General features: G+C 60.5%; 1 protein-coding gene across 1 annotated transcript in view; it reads right to left on the reverse strand.

Moving 5' to 3' along the window:
- The window catches only part of SPTBN5 (spectrin beta, non-erythrocytic 5), a 45696-nt gene that overhangs the window by 15784 nt on the left and 8810 nt on the right, over nucleotides 1-21102 (reverse strand). The window contains exons 7-40 of the mRNA XM_025390741.1: nucleotides 20069-20207; nucleotides 19716-19948; nucleotides 19309-19462; nucleotides 18995-19195; nucleotides 18661-18870; nucleotides 17764-17958; nucleotides 16911-17063; nucleotides 16486-16616; nucleotides 16013-16252; nucleotides 15385-15672; nucleotides 14181-14421; nucleotides 13889-14028; nucleotides 13628-13727; nucleotides 12820-12990; nucleotides 12167-12331; nucleotides 11553-11767; nucleotides 11004-11190; nucleotides 10545-10745; nucleotides 10194-10310; nucleotides 9012-9169; nucleotides 8483-8618; nucleotides 8078-8223; nucleotides 7148-7262; nucleotides 6945-7055; nucleotides 6543-6722; nucleotides 5041-5244; nucleotides 4712-4861; nucleotides 4178-4282; nucleotides 3622-3789; nucleotides 3007-3156; nucleotides 2701-2892; nucleotides 2469-2564; nucleotides 560-675; nucleotides 356-470 (exon numbers count right to left, since the gene is read on the reverse strand). Coding sequence (XP_025246526.1) covers nucleotides 356-470; nucleotides 560-675; nucleotides 2469-2564; nucleotides 2701-2892; nucleotides 3007-3156; nucleotides 3622-3789; nucleotides 4178-4282; nucleotides 4712-4861; nucleotides 5041-5244; nucleotides 6543-6722; nucleotides 6945-7055; nucleotides 7148-7262; nucleotides 8078-8223; nucleotides 8483-8618; nucleotides 9012-9169; nucleotides 10194-10310; nucleotides 10545-10745; nucleotides 11004-11190; nucleotides 11553-11767; nucleotides 12167-12331; nucleotides 12820-12990; nucleotides 13628-13727; nucleotides 13889-14028; nucleotides 14181-14421; nucleotides 15385-15672; nucleotides 16013-16252; nucleotides 16486-16616; nucleotides 16911-17063; nucleotides 17764-17958; nucleotides 18661-18870; nucleotides 18995-19195; nucleotides 19309-19462; nucleotides 19716-19948; nucleotides 20069-20207 — 5623 coding nt within the window. The remainder of the gene's footprint in view (nucleotides 1-355; nucleotides 471-559; nucleotides 676-2468; nucleotides 2565-2700; nucleotides 2893-3006; nucleotides 3157-3621; nucleotides 3790-4177; nucleotides 4283-4711; nucleotides 4862-5040; nucleotides 5245-6542; nucleotides 6723-6944; nucleotides 7056-7147; nucleotides 7263-8077; nucleotides 8224-8482; nucleotides 8619-9011; nucleotides 9170-10193; nucleotides 10311-10544; nucleotides 10746-11003; nucleotides 11191-11552; nucleotides 11768-12166; nucleotides 12332-12819; nucleotides 12991-13627; nucleotides 13728-13888; nucleotides 14029-14180; nucleotides 14422-15384; nucleotides 15673-16012; nucleotides 16253-16485; nucleotides 16617-16910; nucleotides 17064-17763; nucleotides 17959-18660; nucleotides 18871-18994; nucleotides 19196-19308; nucleotides 19463-19715; nucleotides 19949-20068; nucleotides 20208-21102) is intronic.

A 21102-nucleotide genomic window follows, 5' to 3' on the forward strand; every position in this document is an offset into this window, starting at 1 on the left:
ACAGTCCCAAGGCAAACATCCCGAGGGTCTGGGCTTCCTCGGGGATGGGAGGAAACCGAGAGGGTGTTTTCTGGCCTCTGGACCTGCAGTGTGTCTGAGACCAGGATCCGGGGGAGAAAGGAGACAGGGAAGCCCCCTGCTGAGCTTGCAATAGGTGCTTCTATGGTCCTGAGTTGATCCCAAGGGCCAGCCCATCAGCTGTCCCTGGTGCAGCCCTGATAGGACCCACCTCCAAGTACCCAGCAGAACAGGAGAGGCCAGTGAGGGGGGAGACACACAGGAGACTCTAGGCAGCACCCCCTCCCCTGACCGCATTTGCTCACAGACCCTGCCGGGACCCGCTTCCACCACGTACCTTCTCCTGAATCCTCTCGGTGACACTGTCCAGCTCTTGAGACAACATGTGTATTTCCAGGGCCCCTTCGAGCCGCTGCTGGTATTGGAGCAGGTTGCCATGGAAACTCGCCCACCTGGCCGAGGGGTGGTGGTGTAATGTGGAGCCCGAGGCGGCCCTCCATCCCTCTCCCGGCCCCTCGGTTCTGCCCAGCCTGGGACTGGCCTGCTGTTGAGCTGGCTTCGCCGCTGGCAGATGATCTTGACTTCCTCAGGGTCCCGGTTCTTGAGTTGCAGTGACAAGTCGCTGATGCTCCTGATGCGGGCATCACCCACTGTGTCCTGCAGGGGAGGTATGGGCGAGGGCACTGGCACCCCCCACGCAGAGCCCCTTCTTCCCACCTCAGTGGGCACTGGGAGCATGCCTGGGCCCCAGAGCACGAGGAACAGCATATTTGGGCAGTGGGAGGAACTGCTTCCTGCTTCCTCTACTGTGGCAGGTGACTGAGGTCACCCCGTCCAGGTGAAGTGAACAAGATCGGCTTGGAGCCTGCAGCCCCAGAGTCACCTCTAAGGCCAGAAAATGGGATCCCTGTGTTGGGTACCATGTAGGAGGGAAGAGTGGGCACATGCTCACTTACAGAAGCTCTTGAGACGGAGTCCCCCTCTGTTGCCCACTCTCCGTCACACTGTTGTTGTAATGGCACAATCTCAGCTCACTGCAACCTCCACCTCCCCGGTTCAAGTGATTCTCCTGCCTCAGCCTCCCGAGGAGCTGGCACTACAGGTGCCTGCCACCAAGCCTGGCTAATTTTTGTATTTTTCATAGAGATGGGGTTTCACCATGTTGGCCAGGCTGGTCTCAAACTCCTGACCTCAAGTGATCTGTCCGCCTTGGCCTCCCAAACTGCTGGGATTACAGGCGTGAGCCACCGCGCCCGGCCACAGAAACTTTTAAAATAAAAATTCAGCTTCTTGGATGAAGATAAGCAAATGGAGGTTGTGGAATGGAACAGTGAGCTCTGGCTTCCTGGGGTTTGGGTGTCCCCGCCTCAGGACTCGCCTGAGCTGAGGCTGGTGCTGCTTGGACACTGGGCGGGGTTTAAATGTGCACAGGGAGAGGTCCCCCGCAAGGTGCCATTGCAGGTCTCCTGGCTCTGGCATCCAGAGAGCTTGTTTAGATTTCCAAAGCACTTTCCTATGAAGTGCCTCGTGCGAGGTAGTCAGGGAAGGACAGTCCCCTCCTTTTATAGACACCAGAGCAGAGCTCCGAGGCTAACGTGGCTCCCTTGTGGCAGAGCCAGGATTCAAGCCCAGCTCCTTTAAAGTCTAGCTCTCTTCCTCCTACGGCATCTGGCACAGCGTCTGTGAAATGCTGCCATTAGCAAGGGATGTCTTAGGTTTAAGCACTGCCACCTTTTAAAAAGTTATACATACATGTACCAGGGAGACAAGGTTAGCACATTTGGTCTTTAACATCCAATTGCAAATACATTTGCCAATTTTATTTCCCCGTACACCACATAAGAGAAATAGATGTTTGGTGTGTGTATGTGTAAGGGGGCGGGTGTGGGACGAGGAGGAGACGCTGAGACGCTGAAATAGTCACACTGAAGGCGGGCGCTGATTATCCACTGCATCCAGGCATATGTCTCATCTTTTAAAGATTTTTTGAAATAATTATAGATGCACAGGAAATTGCACAAGTCCCGCAGGGAGGTCCATGTGCCCTTCCCCAGCTTCCCTTATGGCAGCATCCTATATAAGGATAACATTGAAACCACAAAGCTGACATTGGTATACTACTACCAACTAGACCAGACTTCATTCAGATTTTATCAGTTTTTGCAAGTATGCATCTGTGTGCAGCAGAGGGGGATAGGTCTACGAAGTTTTATCACAGCTAGAGATTCACGTATCTGCAACCATGCACATGCTCTCTTACCTCTGAGGTGGGTGCTACCCCCATTCTAAAGAGGAAGGAGCGAAGGCAAGAGGAGGGAGCCTGCCCGAGGGCACGGGAGTAGCAGGCATGGAGCCCACGCACTGCCCTACAGCCCACACTCCTTCCCTGCTCACAACTAGATTTTCAGTGAGGGATGCATGGCCAACGCTACCCAGCAAGGCCTCCTCACCCCGGTCGAGGTTCCTCGGAACTCGCGAAGCCGCCGTCGGAGCTTCAGGCAGTGCTCCAGGTCCTGGCCCAGGTCACCAACATTCACCATCACCTCCTGTGAAGGCCGAGGGTGGGGAGGAAGCGCTCTGAGCACCAACCCAGGCTCCTGGCACCTGCTGCTGGGGCTCCCTCCTGTCAAGGGAGGGCTCCTCCCCCCATTTCTCAGCTCCCCCCGCTGGCTGGGGCTACACCTTCTCCTGGATCCAGGCCTCTGCGAGGTCCACTCTCTGCAGGAACTCCAGGAAGTCCCGCCTGTCCTCCAGCTCCTGGGCCCTGAGGGCTACTGCCTGCCTCAGGTCCTCCCAGTGCTTCCGCAGGCCCTGCAGCCGCTGGGAGACCTCTCCCGCTCGAGGGTGGCTCTGTACCAGGAGAGCCTCTCCCTTCTGGAGGGAGAGAGGGGACACAGGACATCTTGCCTGCCGCCCTTCCTCCTAAGGCCGACATCACCCCTGGGCCACACTTTGGGGCAGGCATGGGGCTGAGGGCCCGGTTGTTACCTTGGCAACAGAGGTCATGACCTCCTCATGGGCCTGGACTTCAGCCTCAAAGGCCTGGTGTTTCAGCAGGGGCTTCAGCTTATCTCTCAGGTCCCCAGGAGGGATCGGCTTCTTCAGCTGCTGGGCCCATGCCTGGATCCAGTCCTCAGCCTGGTGGGGGTGGGACACGAACGCTGATGCTCTGCAGCCTTGGGCCCCAGATGCCACAGGCCTAGCCCTAGCCATTCCCAGGAGGCTGGCCTCAGGGGTAGAGTGGGCAGCACCTGGTCAATGAGCCCTGAAGGTTCTAGCTCCGGAAGACGGAAGACAGAAGACGTGCTGCAGGAAGCAGCCGGGCAGGGCCTTGGGTGGGCTCTCGTTTTGGAGGTGTGGCCCCTACTCCTGGGACCCTGGGCTGCTCTGCTCCCTTCCCTGCCTCTCTTTGCCCTGGCCCTGCTAGAGCTCGGGACACTGGTGGGGTCTCCACACAAAGGGGCTTAGATCCCATGGTCTGAGCTCCAGCACAGCCATCCACTCCCTGAACCTGTTTCTGCCTCACAGTGTTGTGGTATGAAGGCAGCTGAAAATGGTTGAGTGGTCCCGGTGGAAGGCCCTGGGCTGGGGGTGCCCTCTGACCTGGGTTGCGGCCTGGGTGAAGCTGGCCATCAGCAGGGAGGCGTGCAGGGCGTGTCCCCGGCTCTCTGCCAGCTCCTTCACTCTCACCCGGCGCTGCAGCAGGGCAGGAAGCAGGTCCTGCACCTGGGCGTGCCGGAGCGTCTTCAGCCGCTCACGCAGGGCTGCCTCCTGTGGGGCAGGGGCACAGCTACTGCTCTCCCACCCTGGGCTGGGGCAGGGTCTGGCCCGCAGGGCTCACAGCCCTTTCCTCAGCCCCGCATGGCTAAGGGGTGTCTGATCCTCCCAGCCACAAGCCAGACCAGTCTGCTCCCCAAGGACCGCGTGGTGTGCACAGATCCGAATGCCCTCCGCGGGTCTCTGCAGTGTGGCCCATCTCACCCTGGGCCCTCTTCTTGAGCCACACATACAACTTGCTCAGTCAACCCCAACCAGGCCCCCAGCCTCGCAGGCCCATCAGTACTGACTTCGGGAACACACCAAGCTCCCTGTGACCCCCTTCAGGACTCTCTCGCGACCCCCACACTCTGACCACAGCCAGGACTCCTGAGCCCATTACCTTCTTGTCCTGGGCAGTCAGAACCTTCAGGAAGAGCTCATGCTTGCGAATCAACTGCTCTACCTCTTCCACCGAGCTCCCCAAGGCACTGGTTTTCAGGGAGACCTGGATTCACAGAAAAGTCAAAGAGGCCACCATGCCTTCCAGCCAGCCAGCCCCTCCAGCTACAGTCTGTGCTAGGCTGTGCCCATGGGCACTCTGGGTATAGCAGGGCCTTAGGAGTGCCCGCTGAGCTTGGCGTGGAGCTGTGAGGAGGAGTGTGAGCCCAGGTTGGGAGGCTGTGACACCCCAACCTCTGCACCGCATGGGAGCACAACCAGCCTCTGGCCAACTTCTTTGGGGCTCAGTCTGGGGATGTCAGTGGAAGCTCAGGGGCCTCAGCGCTTCACCCAGCTCACCTGGATGGACTCATGCACAGCTGCCCCATATTAGAAAAAAAGCCAGAGAAGCAGGAGGAAAGGGACTGAGCAGAGAGAGGAGAACAGAAAGGAGGAGCAGGAGGCATGTGGAGTGTGAGGGCGGGACGGGACCTGCCTCCTGGGCCGCGAGGATCTCCTCCAGGCGGCCGCACTCTCTGAGGAAGAGCTGCTCCTGCTGCTCAGCCTGCAGCCTCTCTTGCTTCCGCACCCAGGCCTGATACACCTGGTCCCGCTGGTCCTGCAGGGCTCGAAGCTTTTCTTGGACCTGGGGATGGACACGTGAGGAGCTTCAGCTGGGGAGGGTGGTGTGGGTGAGGTGAGGACTGGATCCTGAGGGAAGCCTCTGAGGAAAGGCCAGCATGGCACAGTAGGGCGGGCCACCAGGTGGCCAGGCACAGGCTAGGTCAGCTAGGGTATGTGGGGGCACCAGGAAAGGGGGCCCACCTCCTTGGTGGGTGTCCCTGCAGCCAGGAGTGCCTGCTGGCCCAGCTGGGTGGCCTGCTGCCACAGCTTCTCCCGGGCCTCCAGCTCCGCCCGGAGCCACTGGTGGGCACTGAGCTTCAGCGGGCCACGGCTGGGCTCTGGCGAGCTCTCCTCCAACTGGAGGTCCTGGCGCACGCGGGCTGCCCAGGAGGCGTAGTCGCGCACCTGATCCCAGAGACACGGAGGGAGAGCGGGTGAGGGAGACGCGGAGGGGGAGGGCCGGGTGAGGGCCGGGTTTCAGCAGGAAACCAGGTGCCGAGGCAACTGCAGCCCACCTGAGTCCACTCCTCACACAGCTCAAGCCGACCTGGGTCGGGGCCTCGGCTGAGGCACGTGTGGCCCTTTGTCACTTGGTTTCTCCGTTCTCATCCAACCCGATCCTCCCAGAACCACGAATCCTCCACGTGAGCCAGACCCTCACCACGACACATCTCTGTCCTTTGCTCCTGCTGACGCTGCTGCTTAGAAGGTCCTCCTCCTGCCTTCCCATCTCCACAGAGCTCACCTGGATGAGGCCATGAGCGGACTGGCGGCTATAGCAAGATCAGCCTCATCAAGACTGCTTGATGGGGAAAGAAAGCTCGCCTGCTCTTCAACGGCCTCTTGGCCGCCTTTGCCTGGTGAAGCCTTCCCTGGTATTTGACACTGCACTGCTCTCCGTGTTCTCTGAATTACTAATTTAACCCTTACAGACTGTCTTCTGCTGATTTGTATACAACTACACAAGACTGGTGCTGGAGGGACTTCAGGTCCTTGACCAAATATCTCATTGCACAGAGGAAGGGTAAATAGCACAAACAGTCTTGTAAACTCTAAGTGCGTGACAAACCCAAGGTTAAGTGCCTTGCTCAAGCTCACACTGACAGCAAAGCAGCAGAGTTGGGTCCCTAAACTCAAGACTTTTTGTAGTGTCAGTTTAGGCCTCCTGGTCTGCCAGGTCCCAGGACAGGGAGATGCCAGGGACACCCCATGGCCAGGACCCACTGTTCCAGTCTGATTCTCTGGGTTTTGGGCTCATCTGCCCAGGAAGGAGGGCTCCACGAGGGCAGAAGTTCCACCTTCCATAGCTTCTATATTGCCCTCCTCTCTCTACCTGCGGCTTCAGCAGGGGGCTGAAGAAGGACATTGAATAGATGCTGGCTGATCCAGAGCTCACTGTCTAACATCTGGGTCTCCAGTTATGAGCTTTCCTGGGCCGTTCTTACTCTCAGCCCCGGCTGGGACCCCGCATGACTGCCCTGCCACTCACCTTGCTGGCACTGACCCAGACCCTAAGGTGTCACTGCTATGCCCATGTGCTCAGCCCCTGACCAGCCAGACTGACCTCCGTGTGCTCATGCTCTCCCGCCTGAGTTCATGCTTGTTCTCCCTCCGGAGCTGGAGGGCCTCATGCGTGCATGCCCATGTGTGGTGCAGCACACACACATGCGCATAGACGCCACCCAAGGGGCGGGAGCCCTCACCGCTGTGCGGAAGCGGGCCAGGAGGCGTGCCCGCTCCAGCTGGGCCCTGCGTTGCTCCACACGTCGCTGCAGCACTGCCCACGCCTGCATCACAGCTTGCTGCCTCTGCTGCACCGCATGGGCCTGAGGCCCCGGGCACAGCTTCTGCACCCTGCCTGCAGTCTCCAGCAGTTCCTGCAGCTGCGGGAGGGGCAGGGAACAGGGAGACAAGGGTCACGTCTTCCTGACTATCCCACAGATATATCCCTTGCCTGGGAACTCTGGCCCCCTTGGGCCACATCCTGCCATGCACAGTAGGCCCATGGGAGGCCCTGAGGGACAGTGGAAAATCTAGAGGAACAGGCAGGCTAGCCTGAGGGGGCTGCAGGGGCCTGGGTCGGAAAGGCAGCCAGCTGGGCTCACCTGCTGCTTGGTGCCCACGAGTTCTCGCTCCAGCCCCTGGTGGCTCCTCAGCTGGGCCTCCAGCCCACGCAGGTCCCGTGCCACATTGTTGGGGAGGCTCGCGGCTTTCTCCTGAGGAAAGGAGAATGCCAAGGAGATGAGAAATGGAGGGTGGGCACTGAGCCTGGAATGTGTCCACTTCTAGCAACCCCTCCAGCTCACACCTTGACCTGGGTGAGGACTTCCAAGAGATCTCTGTGAACTCTGAGGGTGGTCTCGGCATCTCGGAGCGCGTGGCCTCGGGCCTGGGTCAGCTCCCACAGCTCCGACCAGGTGGCCCTGCCCGTGGCGTGTGGAAGACCAGCAGGGGATCAGCCCTGGGCTGCCTCGTTCCTCCCTCTCGCTAGGTCTGGTCAGCCCCCTCCTCTCTGGGTTGTATCAGAACTTGCTCGAAGCTCCTCCTCCTTAAAACCTCTCCCGCCTGTGGCCCTGCCTACGCACTTTCTTCCCGGGAGCCTGTCTTCTAGCTTTACCATGAATTCCATGTTTTGATGCTGTAATACTGGGCACTGAATGGTATCTGTGCTCTGCGACACTCCTTACATCTTGTGCTTTGATTTATAGCGCGTCACCCAGATTATGATTACGGACGCTTTGTGGGCAGAGGTCACATCTCTCCATTCTTCATTAACTCTGCAACTCGCTGAGCTCCTAAGGCTTTTGCCAGGCCAGGCTCTGGGCTAGGGGTTATGAGCGAGTCATGACCTTGCCTGAAAGCTCACAGGCTGGGAGTGGATCCAAATCAGCCAAGTGGACAACTAGGAACGACATGAGGCATGAGCTGTCCCGAGTGAGCACAGGAGCTGGGACAGCTCAGGGGAAGGCCCTGACATCCGGCCCCACCATCTTCCTACAGCTCCTGCTCTCAGTCCCAGGAGCAGGACTCTGACCTGCACACCCAGCCTCACCTCCCTTCACAGTCCAGAGCCTGTGGCGGGCTTGGCTCCTCCGGAGCTAGGCCCCCTGCAGAGCCCCGTGGGCAGCCGGGGCCAGCGCGGCCCTCACAGCATGCCATCCTCTCTTACCACTCTGGGCCCTGCCTGCCCAGCTCCTTCCCCCACACCCCATGCTGGCCTGGCCCACTGGGCACTCACTGCAGATCCTGCTGCCTCTGACGCACCATGGGGCCAGCACTGTGCCCACGCGCTAGCAGGCTCTCCGCCAGCAGCCGGCAGGCGGCCATCCGCTGGCCGCCCATCTCCACTTGGCGCTGAAACTTTGCAAACTTGGTGCAGAGGTGCTGAGAAGACGGGAGTGGGTGACAGGGTAGCCCCCGAATGGTTACGCGGCAAGCAGCCTGGGAATTGAGGCACCTCAGTGCCCAACTGGGTGATATGGGCTTGGACGGCCACGGCGTCTGCCCGCTCCCCTCAGCAGGTCCGCCTCAGCCAGGGCTCACCGCTCTGCACCACCTTCTCCCTCCGCCCCGCCAGGGCCAGCTTTCCTACCCCACAGGCTCTGCCCCAGGACACCCTCCTTGACCCTGGCCCTCTTCTCACCAGGGTGTGCTCGGGGTCCTCCCCCAGGCTCTCCCCTCCTTTGGCCGCCTGCTTCTGGCGTGCCAGCCAGCTCTGCAGGTCCTCGGTCTCCCTCAGGAACTCGTGCAGCTTCAGGGCCCCCTCCAGTTCCCAGTCCCTGTGGTGACAGCCCGTGGTTCCCCAGAAGTGAGTTGCCCGCCCCCCGGGGGCCAGCCAGGCCAGCCAGAGGGGCCAATCTGAAGAATGGGGTTACTCATGGTCTCTGTCCAAGCCTGCAGCTCGTGATTCAGGCAATAGTAGACCCAGCAGGGCGAGTGTAGGGGCAGAGGAGGGTGTGGACATGGGGAGATGTGGGGAGATGGACAGCAGGGAGTTGTGGGGCCTCACTGAAGAATTTATGGAAAGAGGTGAGCAACGCATACCCTTCTCCTAGCACCACTCTACAGCCTGGGGTCATGGGTTCTGCTCGACTTAGGGCCATGGCACGGGAACAGTCAGCTGTGGCTAGGCCTCCTGTACCCACTGATGAGAGGGGGTACGGTGCCCTCACCGTGTGGCCGCCAACTCCTGCAGTGCCTGCAGCTGCTCCCGGAGCCTCTCCTGCGCCACACGCTGCTGCTCAGGGGCTTCAGGGCCAGTGAGGGTTTGGGCCCTCTGGTCAAGCTCCTCCATGGAGCTCCAGTAAATGGTTAGTTCCTCCCGTAGAGCCTGTGATGAACGAGGACCCACGCCAGGCTCAGCCTGGGTGACTCATCCACCCACCTGTCCGTCCCCCACCCATCTAGTCACCAATCCTCATCCATTCACCCACCACTCACACCCCCATCCATCTACCTCAACGCATCCATCCGCCCACCCAGCAACCCTCTACCCATCACTGATGGAGTAAGGACTTATTGTTCCATTAAGTGAACACCTGGTCTGTGCCCACTGAGGGCTCATTATTTAGCAGGGAAAGGTGAATGCTGGCTAATCTGGGCCAAGGAAGGGAGGGCACAGGAGGCATCAGACTGAACCCCAACCTCCATGTGTGAGAGAGAGGCAGAATTAAGCAAGCTGTCCAGTATAACCGGGGGGGTGCTCCGTGAGGCCAAGGCTACAGGCCTTTAGAAAAGATTCTCTGAAAGTCCTGTGGCAGAACACACTGGAACTGGGGCTGTGCAGAAAGCATGCCCAGACAGGAGGACACTTCAGTGAGAGCAGGAACCGGGACTGCTGTGGGCCCCAGGCTTTGGAGCTTGTGTGGTTCTGGGAGTCCAAATTCAGGAGTGAGGAAGGGGACTTCGAGACCTCCCTCCCTTCAGCCAGGGGATGTTTGTGGGAGGAGGTCAGCTTCAGGAAGGGCATTTAGTTAGCTCAAAGGATGTGAGGCAAAGCCTGGGAGGAATAAACCTGTGGGAGATATGGAGCAGGCTGGGGAGGTGACCTCAACAGAGGAGAAAAGTGCGAGGGGTGGGGTAGAGAGGAAGCAAGAGTAGGCGGAGAAACCCCAAAGCCACAGGGAGAGGCAAGACTCATAAGAAGATGAAGGGAGAAAGCATGTACATCACAGTGCCCTGGTCGCCTTGGAAGAAGGGGCACTGTGGGATCTGGGTGGGCAGTGGGGATGGGGCTGTGTCTCCAGGAAGCAAGAGCAGGGCTCCATGCCTCTGAGAGAGCGAGGGTGGCAGCCCTCTTCCTGTGGTCCATCATCACCTAAGCCACACTGGAGGGGAGGCTCAGGACGTGGTACCTGGTGCTTCTTAATGAGCCTGAGGGTGGCTGCCTCGTCTCTGCCATAGTCCTGACTGCTCACCAGCAGCTGCTTCTCCTTCACCCAGCCCTCCAGCTCTGACACATCCAGAAAGTACTGCCAAGAGTGGGGCCGACTCACCTAGAGGATCTCAGGACTCTCCTTCAGCCCTGGAGACATCTGCCCCTGCTCTCCAGCATGCTGCACAAAGGGGCTTCTGTGCCCATGGGGCACCCATCAGCTCCCGGCCCAGAGCCCCCACTGACCCGCCTCCCTGAGAGTCCCACAGGTGGCCCCTCAAGGAGCCCTGACTTCTGCCTCATCCCCCAACCCCACCTCCCTGCATCCTACCTGTTGGAAAGTGACAGCCTGCTGCAGACACCGGGCCCGCGCCTCACATGCCCTCTCCAGCTCTGCCCAGCGGTCTTCCAGCTCCTGGCACTGCTCCATGATGTGTGGGGCTTGGGGGTGCCCTGAAGCTGCCAGGCTCTGCCCAGAACTCAGCACCCGTTGCACCTGCCCCTGGTGAGCTTTTACCTCCACCTGGAGCTCCTGCCACAGAGCGGCTTGAGAGGCTGCTGCTCTTAACCCAGGGGCGTCTGGAGCAGAGCCATGGATGTGGCTCCAGGCCCCATCCAGGCAAGATCTCCAGGCAAGATCCCCAGGGTCAAAATAGCTGGGGCAGAGATTTGGAAATTGGGATACCCAGTGGGGAGGGCTTAGAGGCCAGGACACCTGAGTAGGGGCAGAGCGTTTCTAAGGTCTGGGAAGTGGATGTCCGGAATCATGTAGGAAGAAGAGGGCTATTACCTTGTGCTTGCAGTGAAGGCTCTGGGCATCATTCAAGCACTCGGCATAGCTGGTGGGGTTGCTGCAGGGCATGTGCTCAGCCACCCATGAGAGCTCCATGTTGCTCAGGTAGCCGAACTGGTGCAGCTCCACTGAGGCCTGCAGCTGCAGGCCCCGGATGGCCAGATGCCCCTGCAGAAGCTCCAGCCTAGGAGGAGGAGGAAGAGATGGGAGAGGTTGGGAACAGAGTGAGGATAAGGCTCCTGGTTCTTTCCTTGGCCCAGACGGGGCCCGTGAAGAACAAGACCAGGGAACAGAGCAAAGCCCCACCTGACAAAGAGAGGCAGCGGAAGGGCGCCAGGGCCCCACCTCATGGCCTAGATGACTTGCCTGACCGCACTGTGGGGGTCCTGCTGAAGATATATAATGGGGTCTCCAACCGTCCCATCCAGAATGACTCTACCCATAAGGGAGGAGGTCTAGACACCCCAGTCCTGTGGGTGCCACCCTGTGGGAACTTAAATTCACACAGGGGAGTGACACACAGGTGGGTGGGAGGACAGGCCCCACCTCCGGAGGTGCTTCTGGGTCTCTTCCAGGATGGCCGGGGAGGCAGCCACGATACGGGCCTGGGAGGCGAGGGCAGCCATCTTGGCGGCCAGGGCCCGGCTCTCATTCTCCAGCTGGTGGTGCCGTTTCTGCAGCTTCCTGCTGGAGCGCAGGTCCTGCCCCGTTTCTGAGCCCTGCAGGGCCCCCTCGAGCTGCTCCAGCTGCTCCTTTGCATCCTGGGGAGGGACGCCAGGAGCTGCCTTAGGCTCTCCGTGTATAGCACAGCAAGTGGCCTTCCCGGGCTCTGGGACTGTAGGATTTGCAGGACCAGGTTCACCAGGGACCTCTGTCCCCACCACTGCCAACCCCCAACCAGAAGTGCCCAATCTTCCCCTGTTCCCTCACACTTCTTTCTCCCTGGGGGACTCAAGCTGGGCTGACCACACGCTGGACACACAGGAGAGAATCCTGTATTGGCCGACTGAGGGGAAAGCCACACTCAGCTTGTCCTAGGCCAGAGGCCTCCAAAGGCTGCAGAGCCAGGGTCAGAACACCCAGACTTCTCCCTCCCTGTTCTGTCCGGCCCAGCCTGGACTCCGTCTCCCTCTTGTGCCCTGTCCCTCTTCCCAGCGGACCTGCAGCTGCCTCAGGAGCTGCTCCTGCTGTCCAGCCTGCCGGAGCTCGTCCCCACGCTCAGTCATCTTGCGGTTCAAGGCTTCCCACCTGCTCCTCAGGCCTTGAAGCCTAGTCTGTATGTCCTCCTGGCCACCGGGCCTCCCACTGAACAGCTCTCTGCCGACCTGGAGTGGAGAGAAAGGCCCAGGGAGCTTGGCTGAGCTGCTGGTACCACCCGTGGCCGCAGCAGGCTGGACCTGGGTGGCAGTGGAGGTGAGGGGCTGGCCACAGCTGCATTCCACAGGCTGCCTGGACGAAAGCAGTTCATGTGGCCCCAAAACTGCAGGTAGGAGGGTCCTCTGACCCCGGCAAATGGAGTGAGGTGAGCCGGCATTAGGTTGGTGGCTGGGGAAAGCCGTGTTCTGGTAGAGGTGGTCAGCTCTGGGACTTGCCACGGAGAGTTGAGGGGGAAGGGATGGATGGCGGCAGCTTTGGGACTGGTTTGGGTGCCAAGGGGATGCCAGCAGCATCAAGGAGGCTTGGGGAGGGAGGTTCTAAGTTCAAGCTGAGGCAGATTCTTCCTTCAAAGACTCTTCCATGAAAACAGGTGGTGCAGTAGGGTTGGGAATTTGAAGACGAGGAGGCTCTGCACTCTCTGTCCCATGTCCCCCACCTGCTGCAGGGCCTCCACGTGTCTGCGGGTGGCGAGAAGCTCGCTCTCAGCTGCTTCGTGCCGCTTGAGTGTCCACAGAATGTTTCTGCGCACTCCGGAGGGCTCATGTGCCGCCATCAGCTCCTTGTCCTCCATCCACTGCGTCAGCTCCGCCACATCCCGCTTCCACTCCTGCCAAGAACCGGGCAAGCGTGGGTCTCAGAGCATGGGGGTGGGGGCTGGTGCAAGGACCTACCTCTAAGGGAAGGGATCCCCCACGGGGAAAAGCAGGACCAGAGCTGGTTCTGGGTGGGGCCTGGGGTTGCTGCTCCCCGTGTGGGGCAGAAGGGCTGTGCCTAGAGAGGAGGAACGCCTGTCGGGTCCTTGCTGCTCTAGCCGACATCAGATCCCCTACGGCTGCACCTCTCCAAACACAGGGGAGCTCAGGGAGCCCCCAGCCCTGCTCTGCTGTGGGGGCTGAGCAAACATTGGACAGAGCCAAGGCTGGCAGCTGGTGCCACGACCTGTGCAAGACCCTAAAGTGTGGCCCAAAGCACTGGGGAAAGGGCATGGTGGGAGGAGGGGGAATGTGGGCTTAGTTCAGAGGCCCAGACATCAGGCCCGGCCCTTCGTCTGCGGGCGGTGTGGCCACAGCCCCAGTTTTCCTCATCAGGAAAAACCTGAGCTGTGCTGCCTGCCTCACACAAGGTGTCGAGAGGATGAATGACACAGCAGGTGAGGGAAGTGCTCTGTAGGCTGCACAGAGCTCCGCATGGTCTCAGGCCTTCTTCTCAGGGAGGCCGCATGCGCCCTGGGCCCTGCCCCTCACCTGGAGCTGGAGGGAAGCCAGCAGCTGCCTCCTCCTCTGCTCACTCCTGCCCTGGAGCCTGATCCACTGTGCCTGGACACTCTGCAGTTGCTCTCTGACCCTGGAGGGCCGGGGGAGTTGGAGGAGGGCATGGGAGAGGACTCCCACCGCAGCGCGAGGTGTACTCTCCCCTCACCCCCCACTCTCCCAGCCCCAGGGCGGCCGTCTGTGCAGGCTGAGAAAGGGTCGTCTGCAGGTGCTGCAGACTGAGGCCAGGCTCACATGTGTGCAGCTGGGTGCTGGCTCCGAACCAGCTTCTCGCCGCGTGCCCGCAGAGCCTCTGCCCGAGGCCCCAGGGTGCTCAGGAGCCGCCCAAATTCCCGGTGCTGCTGCAGCAGGCTCAGGGCCTCCCTCACGTCCTCCTGGGAGTGCAGAGACCTGAGGTCATGCCTGGGAGGGTGGGAGTCAGGACCATCTCACCCGCCACTGTCCCAGCCCAGCTTCCGGACCCAAGGGGATGAGCGCCCTCCAGTGACAGGGAGTGACAGCCTAGCTCCACATTCCTGCTCCATACCCCAAGGTTGTCCAGGTGCAGCCAGGACTCATGGTTGGCACAGGTGGCAGTGAAACCATCCACTTCTCGGCCAAACTTCTGCAGCTCCAGCCCCTCTTGCAGCCACTGCTGCCTCTGCTCCCACACAGCCTTCAGTTTCTGGCCTTGCTGCCCCAGGAGCCTCAGAGTGTTGGCCACCTCTTGGGAGTCTGGGCAGTCCAAGGCTGCCATGGGCTGGCTCTGAGCGTCCAGCTGCCGCAGCCTGACCAGGATGACAGGCAGAGAGTCAAACCCCAGCAGGCCCCCCTTGTCAGCCTCCTCCTCCTCTCACCTCCAGGGTTCATGCATCTTGGAGCATGAATGAGACACTGAATGTGATAGACCCAGCAGAGTGCTTAGGATGCAGGGGTTCCCAAGCTCCCACCAGCTCCACCTGGCCGTCCTTAAGTGTGGACTGTCAACGGCCAATGCCGGGCCTAGAGCACATGCGGAGGCAGCACAGCGCAAGAGGGAAAAATCACACAAGCCACACAAGCATCTGATCCCAGGGCCACTGCAAGCCCCGATGGAGCCTTTGAACAATTAGAAAAGGTGCCCCTTTCAGCAGGTGGCTTGGGAACAGGTAACACCCTTGTGTGAATTAGAGCAAGGCTCCACTTCCTCTGAGCTGCTGCAGCCCTGAACCAGGTACTGGAGTCTGGCAAGCTGAGGACCAGATGCATTTCAGTGCCCACTTGACCACCTGCCAGGCGCCCTCAGGTGGGGCACAGCCTGTGGACTGTCCCTGGTGGCCTTGCCTGCCTGCCAGCCCATAACATCATCCCTGCAGGAGGAGAGGCACCGCCTGACTGAGAAGGTGGGTATCTCAGGCCCATGGGTGGGTCCTGAGTCATTCCACTTAGGGGCCAGTGGGGTCCGTGTTACCCAGGATGGCAGGGGAGGGTAGATGCCCTGATTGAAAGCAACGCACCGGGCCCACCTGGAGGGGGCCGGCCAGGCCTGGGCTGGAGAGAGCCTCCTAGGCAGCTCAGTGTCCTGGGTCTCTCCTTAAAGCGTACAGGCTGCCTGACCCAGTCCTCAAGCACCAGATGCCAGATGCCAACCAGTCTGGGCCCCTCCCTGGGGAAATCACACTACTTCCTGCATGCTCTTTCTGGGCTTGAACCCAGAGCCCAGAGCCCCGGGCCCAGCCCAAAGCACACCCCTTCTGCCCTCCTGTCCTGACCTCTCCTGCCACAGGTGGATCTCCTCCAGCAGGTCTTGGTGCTCCCTCAGCAGCCGCTGAGCCGAGGCCACATCCACCGACTCCTCCTTGCTGCGCAGCTGAGCCTGGACACTCTCTGCCCACAGTAGCAGTTCCTGGTTCTCTTGCAGGAAGCTCTGCCGGGCCTGAGCCTCAGCCTGGTCCCGGGCCTGTTGGGCCACTCGTTCCTGTACTTGCTTCAGCAGCCCCTGCAGTGTTTCCACCTGTCCTTGCAGAGGCTGGCTCTCTGCGTGGCCTGACTCCTCGACCCTGAGAGACAGGGTGCGCTGCATAGTCATTGCCTTGTCCTAGGCCCAGTGCCCCAGGCGCATGTCCTCCTCCCAAACCTGCATCCCCCAGGGACAGTGGTGGTGACTCTGAATGGCCCACTCCACCCTTGACCTGGGGGCAGCAAGAACATAGGGCTCTTCCTGTCCCCAGGAGCATTTTCTGCTGATCATCCCCCCTACCTTTCCCAGAGCGCTTCTGACAGCCCCTCCTGCCTGTCCTCTCCCCAGCCCAGTTTCTGTCCCTTCCTCATTTCACTACCCTGCCCACGTCTTCCCATGGTCGTCACTGCCTCCCAGTGCCACCACTGCACTGGCCGTACTTTATGACCACCCTTTGGAGGAGGTGGACCCTCCTCTCCAGCACCAGAGTCGTCTTCTGGGCCAGCTGCAGGGTGTGGCGGGTGTCCTCTGAGCTCCCTGGCTGCAGGGCCTCCAGCTGGAGGAGCACGTCTCGCAGCTGGACCTGTGTGGGTCCACACTCCTGCAGAAAACTGCACACTTCCGCACTGTGCGCCAGCTGCACGGCCTTCTCCCTCTTCAGGGCCTCCAACTGCCCCCACCTGGGCAGAGGGTACGAGGTTGTCTCCACCACAGGGACACCTCCCCATCCATCCTGGAGCCTTGGCCAGAGCCTCACATGACAGAAGCTGCCAGACTGGCTGTCCCTTGCCCCTTCCCTGTGCCTCGGACATGTCCAGCCTCTCCACCTGGCACGGTGGGAGGAGGTGAGTCAGGCCCAGGCTGGGCATTGTGTCCGCCTGCCTCGCCACCTGCACTCCTGCCTCGTTCTCACCTCTGGCTCAGTTCCTCCTGCTGTCGTTGGATTTGTGTGGAGTTCCCAGGATATCTCTGCCTCAGTTGCTCAGCAGAGCTGCTGACCTCAGCCCAGAGGCCCTTTCCCACAGCCAGGGCAGTGAGGAAGTTCTAGGGAAAAGGAGGACCCAGGCCTCTTGGGGGGCTTTTTCTTTTTCCGCACTCCCCTCAAGCCTATGATGTACCTCAGTGGTCCTCTCTGCTACAGGGGTGCCCACGTTGCCTGCCCCTGGAAGGACAGCCATCTGAGTCTTAAGGGCCAGGAGGCCCTGGAAATTCAGGCCAGCTCTCTACTCCCCTCCCCCAGGCAGGACGGTAGTTAAATTGGAGAACTGAGTTACAGCAGCGGACCACAGGGAGGCAGGGGCAAGGCGAGGAGGAGGTGCCAAGCTCCCAGGGCTGTACCTCATATTTGAGCTGTGTGACTTCCAGGATGTCAGCTTGGAGCTGCACCCTTTGGAGCAGCGCTGTGTGCTTCTCCAGCCACAACTGGAGGTCCCTACAGGAACTGCAGAAGCTAAACAGGGCCATGGCCTCCTCCAGCCGGGCCCTGCGGCGCTGGAGAGAGGTGGCCCAAGGCTGGGGTGAGGGTCGGGGAAGGTCAAAGGGGTGCTCCTCCCCATCCCAGCCCACCAGCAGAGCCCAGGGTCAGGGCCAGAGGGGGTCCCTGCCTCACTGCTGGGCCCCACATCCTCTCTCAGAGGCCTCTTGGCACCACCTGGAGGGAGCTGGCAAGGGCTTAGGGTAGGGTAAAGGGACCTGGCAGTGTGCTCCTGTCTGACCTTGCCCTGCTGAAACCCCTCAGTGCCAGCTCTGCTCTTAGGTGAAATCCACACCGCTCCCTCTGCCTGCTCCACCTCCACCTGCCTCTCTAGTCTCTCCTCTGGCCATGGCCTCCCCAGCGTCTGTGCTGCGGGCACCCGGGTCTTCCCTTCCTCCACTGGGCCCCCTTCCTACCTTTGCACAGGTCCTGGCCAGCACCCCTGGGTTTACCTGCTTTCTGTTTCTCATTCAAGCCTCAGCTTAAAAGTCCTTCCCTCCAAGGTGTCTTCCCTGACCTCCAGCCTGACCTGGGCTACCTTCTCATGTGATCCCATCACACCCGCATCTAATTAGTTGTCTAACATCTTCTTAGCCATGAGAAAAGCTCCTTGAGGACAGGGAACATGTCAGTCACTGCCTTCTCCCCTGGGATCATTGCGCAGGAGTTTCTGGCACAGGGTAAGGACTCGAGCATTTCTTGAAAAAGAAGTGTTACCTCTGCCAGGGCCCGCACACTCTCATAGTCCTGACCCAAGTGGTCCTGTGTCTGGAGTATGGTGTTGGGATCAAAGTCAGGGTCAGGCTCAGCTGGGAGAGCCGTCTTCCAGGCATCCCCAGGGTGGCAGGAAGCCTCACTCCAGGGCCCTGGGTTCCTCAGGCTTCCTCCTGGAGGGCTCAGGGCACACTTCACCTGTGTGACAGAGGGCAGCGTGTCTAGAGAGGGCCCCATCACGCAGCAGGGGCTTTGGCTACCCCCGCCTCTGTGCCCTGAGACCTGGAGGGCCTGAGCTGTAGCTCAAGGGGTGTGTGGGACATGGGTCTGGGGGACAGGAAACTTCCTTGGGGCTGAGAGTCGAGGGGCCAAATGTGAGCACAGGATCCGATGGCTTTGACTTCCACATCATGTGCTACACACACAGCTTCTTGAATGGGGGCTGTGAGCCAAGCTGTACGTGTTTTAAAGAACTTTGGGGGCTCAATGAACTGAGCAAGGGGTGTCAGAAGGCAGTCTGAGGCAGTGATGAGTCCAAACCACCAAGGAGGGCTAAGTCAGGAGAGACAGCCAAACAGGGCTGAAGGGTCACTACCGGCCTGGATGCAAGTGGAGGGAACCTTCCTGGAGGAAACTGCTTAACGCTCTGAAACTGCCAGCAACGGGAGCCAGGCCAGGCTGTATCTGGATGCCCTCGGTCGGCGTGGGCAGACAGGATTCCAGTACTTCTGGGCTAGGTCAACAGGTGAGATGCCCCTGAGGACTAGGGTGAGGGACACCCACAGCCACGGGAAGGCCACGAATTCCAGGCCAGAGGCCACAAAGGCCCTCCCATTTTTGTCCTCTGTGTGGCCCAGCGGCAGTAGAGCAAGGGAGACCTTCCCTGTCCCCCGTCCGCACCGTGAACAACGACGCCCGGGCCGAGGCCTCCCGCGCCTGCTCCTCCAGCCGCCGCAGCTCGGCCGCGAAGGAGCGCAGGACGCGCTCCAGCCGCACGTGGCGCCGCAGCAGCGTCTCCGCTGCCGCCTGGTCTTGACCGCAGGACGCTCTCTCCAGCGAGAATCTCCGCTCGCGCAGCCACGAAGCCGCCTCCGCCGCGTCTGCGAAGTACTGCAGGAGGGGGTCGGGGGGTGTGTGGATGAAGGGGCGCGGCTGAGCGCTGGCAGGTCCCGGCACCCCTATCCCCCGCCTCGCTGGGCCCCGCCCCTACCCCGCCCCTACCCCGCCCCGCTACCTGCAGGACCAGCAGGGCTGTCTGCAGCCGTGCGCCGTGCTCCACCACCCGGGTCTGAAGCAGCTGCCACGCGCCCTGCACGGCCTCTGCCCGTTCCCCGGGATCCGGCTGCGTCGGGGGCCTGCGGGCGCTGAGGTCGCGTCCCCTCCGCACGAGATCTACGCACACGGCCTGGTGGCGGTGGACCTCAGCTTCCAGGGCCTAGCGGCGGGCAGAGCAGGGGGCTCAGTGAAGGAAGAACAGGGGAGGGCCCGGGGGCCGAGAGGGAAGGGTGCAGCGCTAGCGACTGGCGGGCGTGCACGGGGAGCTGCCACCTTGTGTTTCTGCAGGGTGCCTGCGATCTGGCTGAGATCCCGGCCCAGGACCGCATTCCCCACCCGCTGTCCGCACTCCTTCAGCCAGGCTTCCTCCTCTTCACAGTTGCACAGGAACTCTGCCCGCTGTAGGGTCTGCTCCAGCAGGGCCCGCCTGAGGAACAGTAGGGACCACTGAAGGACATGGGGAGTAGTGGGGCATGGGCAGTGGGTTCCCCTCAGGCGTTAGACACTCCCCTTAGGGTTTTTCTTTTCCCTGGATGACTCAACAGGTGAGACAGAGGCTTTGGAAGTGAGGGTCAGTATGGAGAAAACTGCCAGGCCAACAGTACTTTAACCTGGGCAGGAGATAATTTGGGTTACAGAAAAGTTCTGGGAAAGGTGGAAGAGTTGGGGCAGTCTCTTACCGGGCCCTGACAAGAGCCACCAGGCTCTGGTGGAGCTGGACCAGTGTCTTGGCCTTGGCCTGCAGCACCTCCACACTGGTGCCCAGGGAGGAGTCCAGCTCTGCTGTCTGCTGGGCAAGATGGCTCACATGGGCTCCGTGGGCCGAGACTTGGGCCTCCAGCAGGTCATGCCTCTGCAACAGCTCCACCACTTCTGCCAGCTGCTGCCCACAGGCGGTGGACCTGGCCGGCCCCTGGCCAGAGATGAGTGGTCATTGCAGTGGCCCCAAAGTGCTGGGTCCCTCTGAGCACTGGCACTGGGGAAGTCCCCCCTCCTGCTGTGTTTCCCAAGGGCCTGCTGGTCCAGTGCCCACCTGCAGCTCCTCTAGCTGGTGGGAGGCAGCCTCCACCTCCTGCAGCAGGCTCAGCACAGCCTGCATGTCTGCCACCTGCTTCCTCTGTCCCTGCAGACGCTGAAGGAGCCTCTGCCAGCGCAGGGTAACTTCCTCCTGCCTGGAGGACGTGAGAATAAGGGAGCTCTCCTCTGGGTTGGGGCAGGGAAGCTACTTCAGGGTTCCCCGGTCCGTGATGGGGCTTGGCTGCCCTGGAGGAGTCTGACCTCTGTGGCTGGGGCAAGGCCTATGGACTCTGAGAGCATCCTGGCAGGGGGTGGGAGGGGCAGTGTGTCCTATCTTTGGACACATGCAGAGAAGCCAGAAGGAGGGCCTGGAAGGATCAGGCTGTCAGGGCCCCCTACCTTGCATGCAGTCCCCATCTCAGTTGATGAAAACTCCATCCTTCCAGGTGCCCAGACTAAAATCTTTTTTTTTTTTTTTTGAGACAGAATCTGCTCTGTCACCCAGGCTGGAATGCAGTGGTGCAATCTTGGCTCACTGCAACCTCCACCTCCCAGGTTCAAGTGACTTTCCTGCCTCAGCCACGTGAGTAGCTGGGATTACAGGCATGGGCCACCATGCCTGGCTAATTTTTGTCTTTTCAGTAGAGATGGTTTTCACCATGTTGGCCAGGCTGCTCTCGAACTCCTGACCTCAGATGATTCACTTGCCTTGGCCTCCCAAAGTGCTGGGATTGCAGGCGTGAGTCGCCGGGCCCGGCCTAACATCTTGATAACTCATTTTCTCACAGGCCACGTCTGATCTGTCTGCAAATTCTACTTGGCACTGTCTGCAAAATCTATCCAGAACCTCACCCCTTATCACCACTGCTGCTCTGTCCTGGATTACTGCAATAGCTTTGTAACTGGTGTCTCTGCTTCTGCCTCTGCCCCTTGGATCTATTCCCAACATGACATCCAGGTGAGCATCACAAAACAAAAGTCAGATCGTGTCACTCCTCTGCTCAAGTCCTCCACTAATTTCCCATCTCTGAGTAAAAACCAAATCGTTAC

Source organism: Theropithecus gelada, chromosome 7a, assembly GCF_003255815.1.
Source record: "Theropithecus gelada isolate Dixy chromosome 7a, Tgel_1.0, whole genome shotgun sequence".
Lineage (NCBI taxonomy): Eukaryota > Metazoa > Chordata > Mammalia > Primates > Cercopithecidae > Theropithecus > Theropithecus gelada.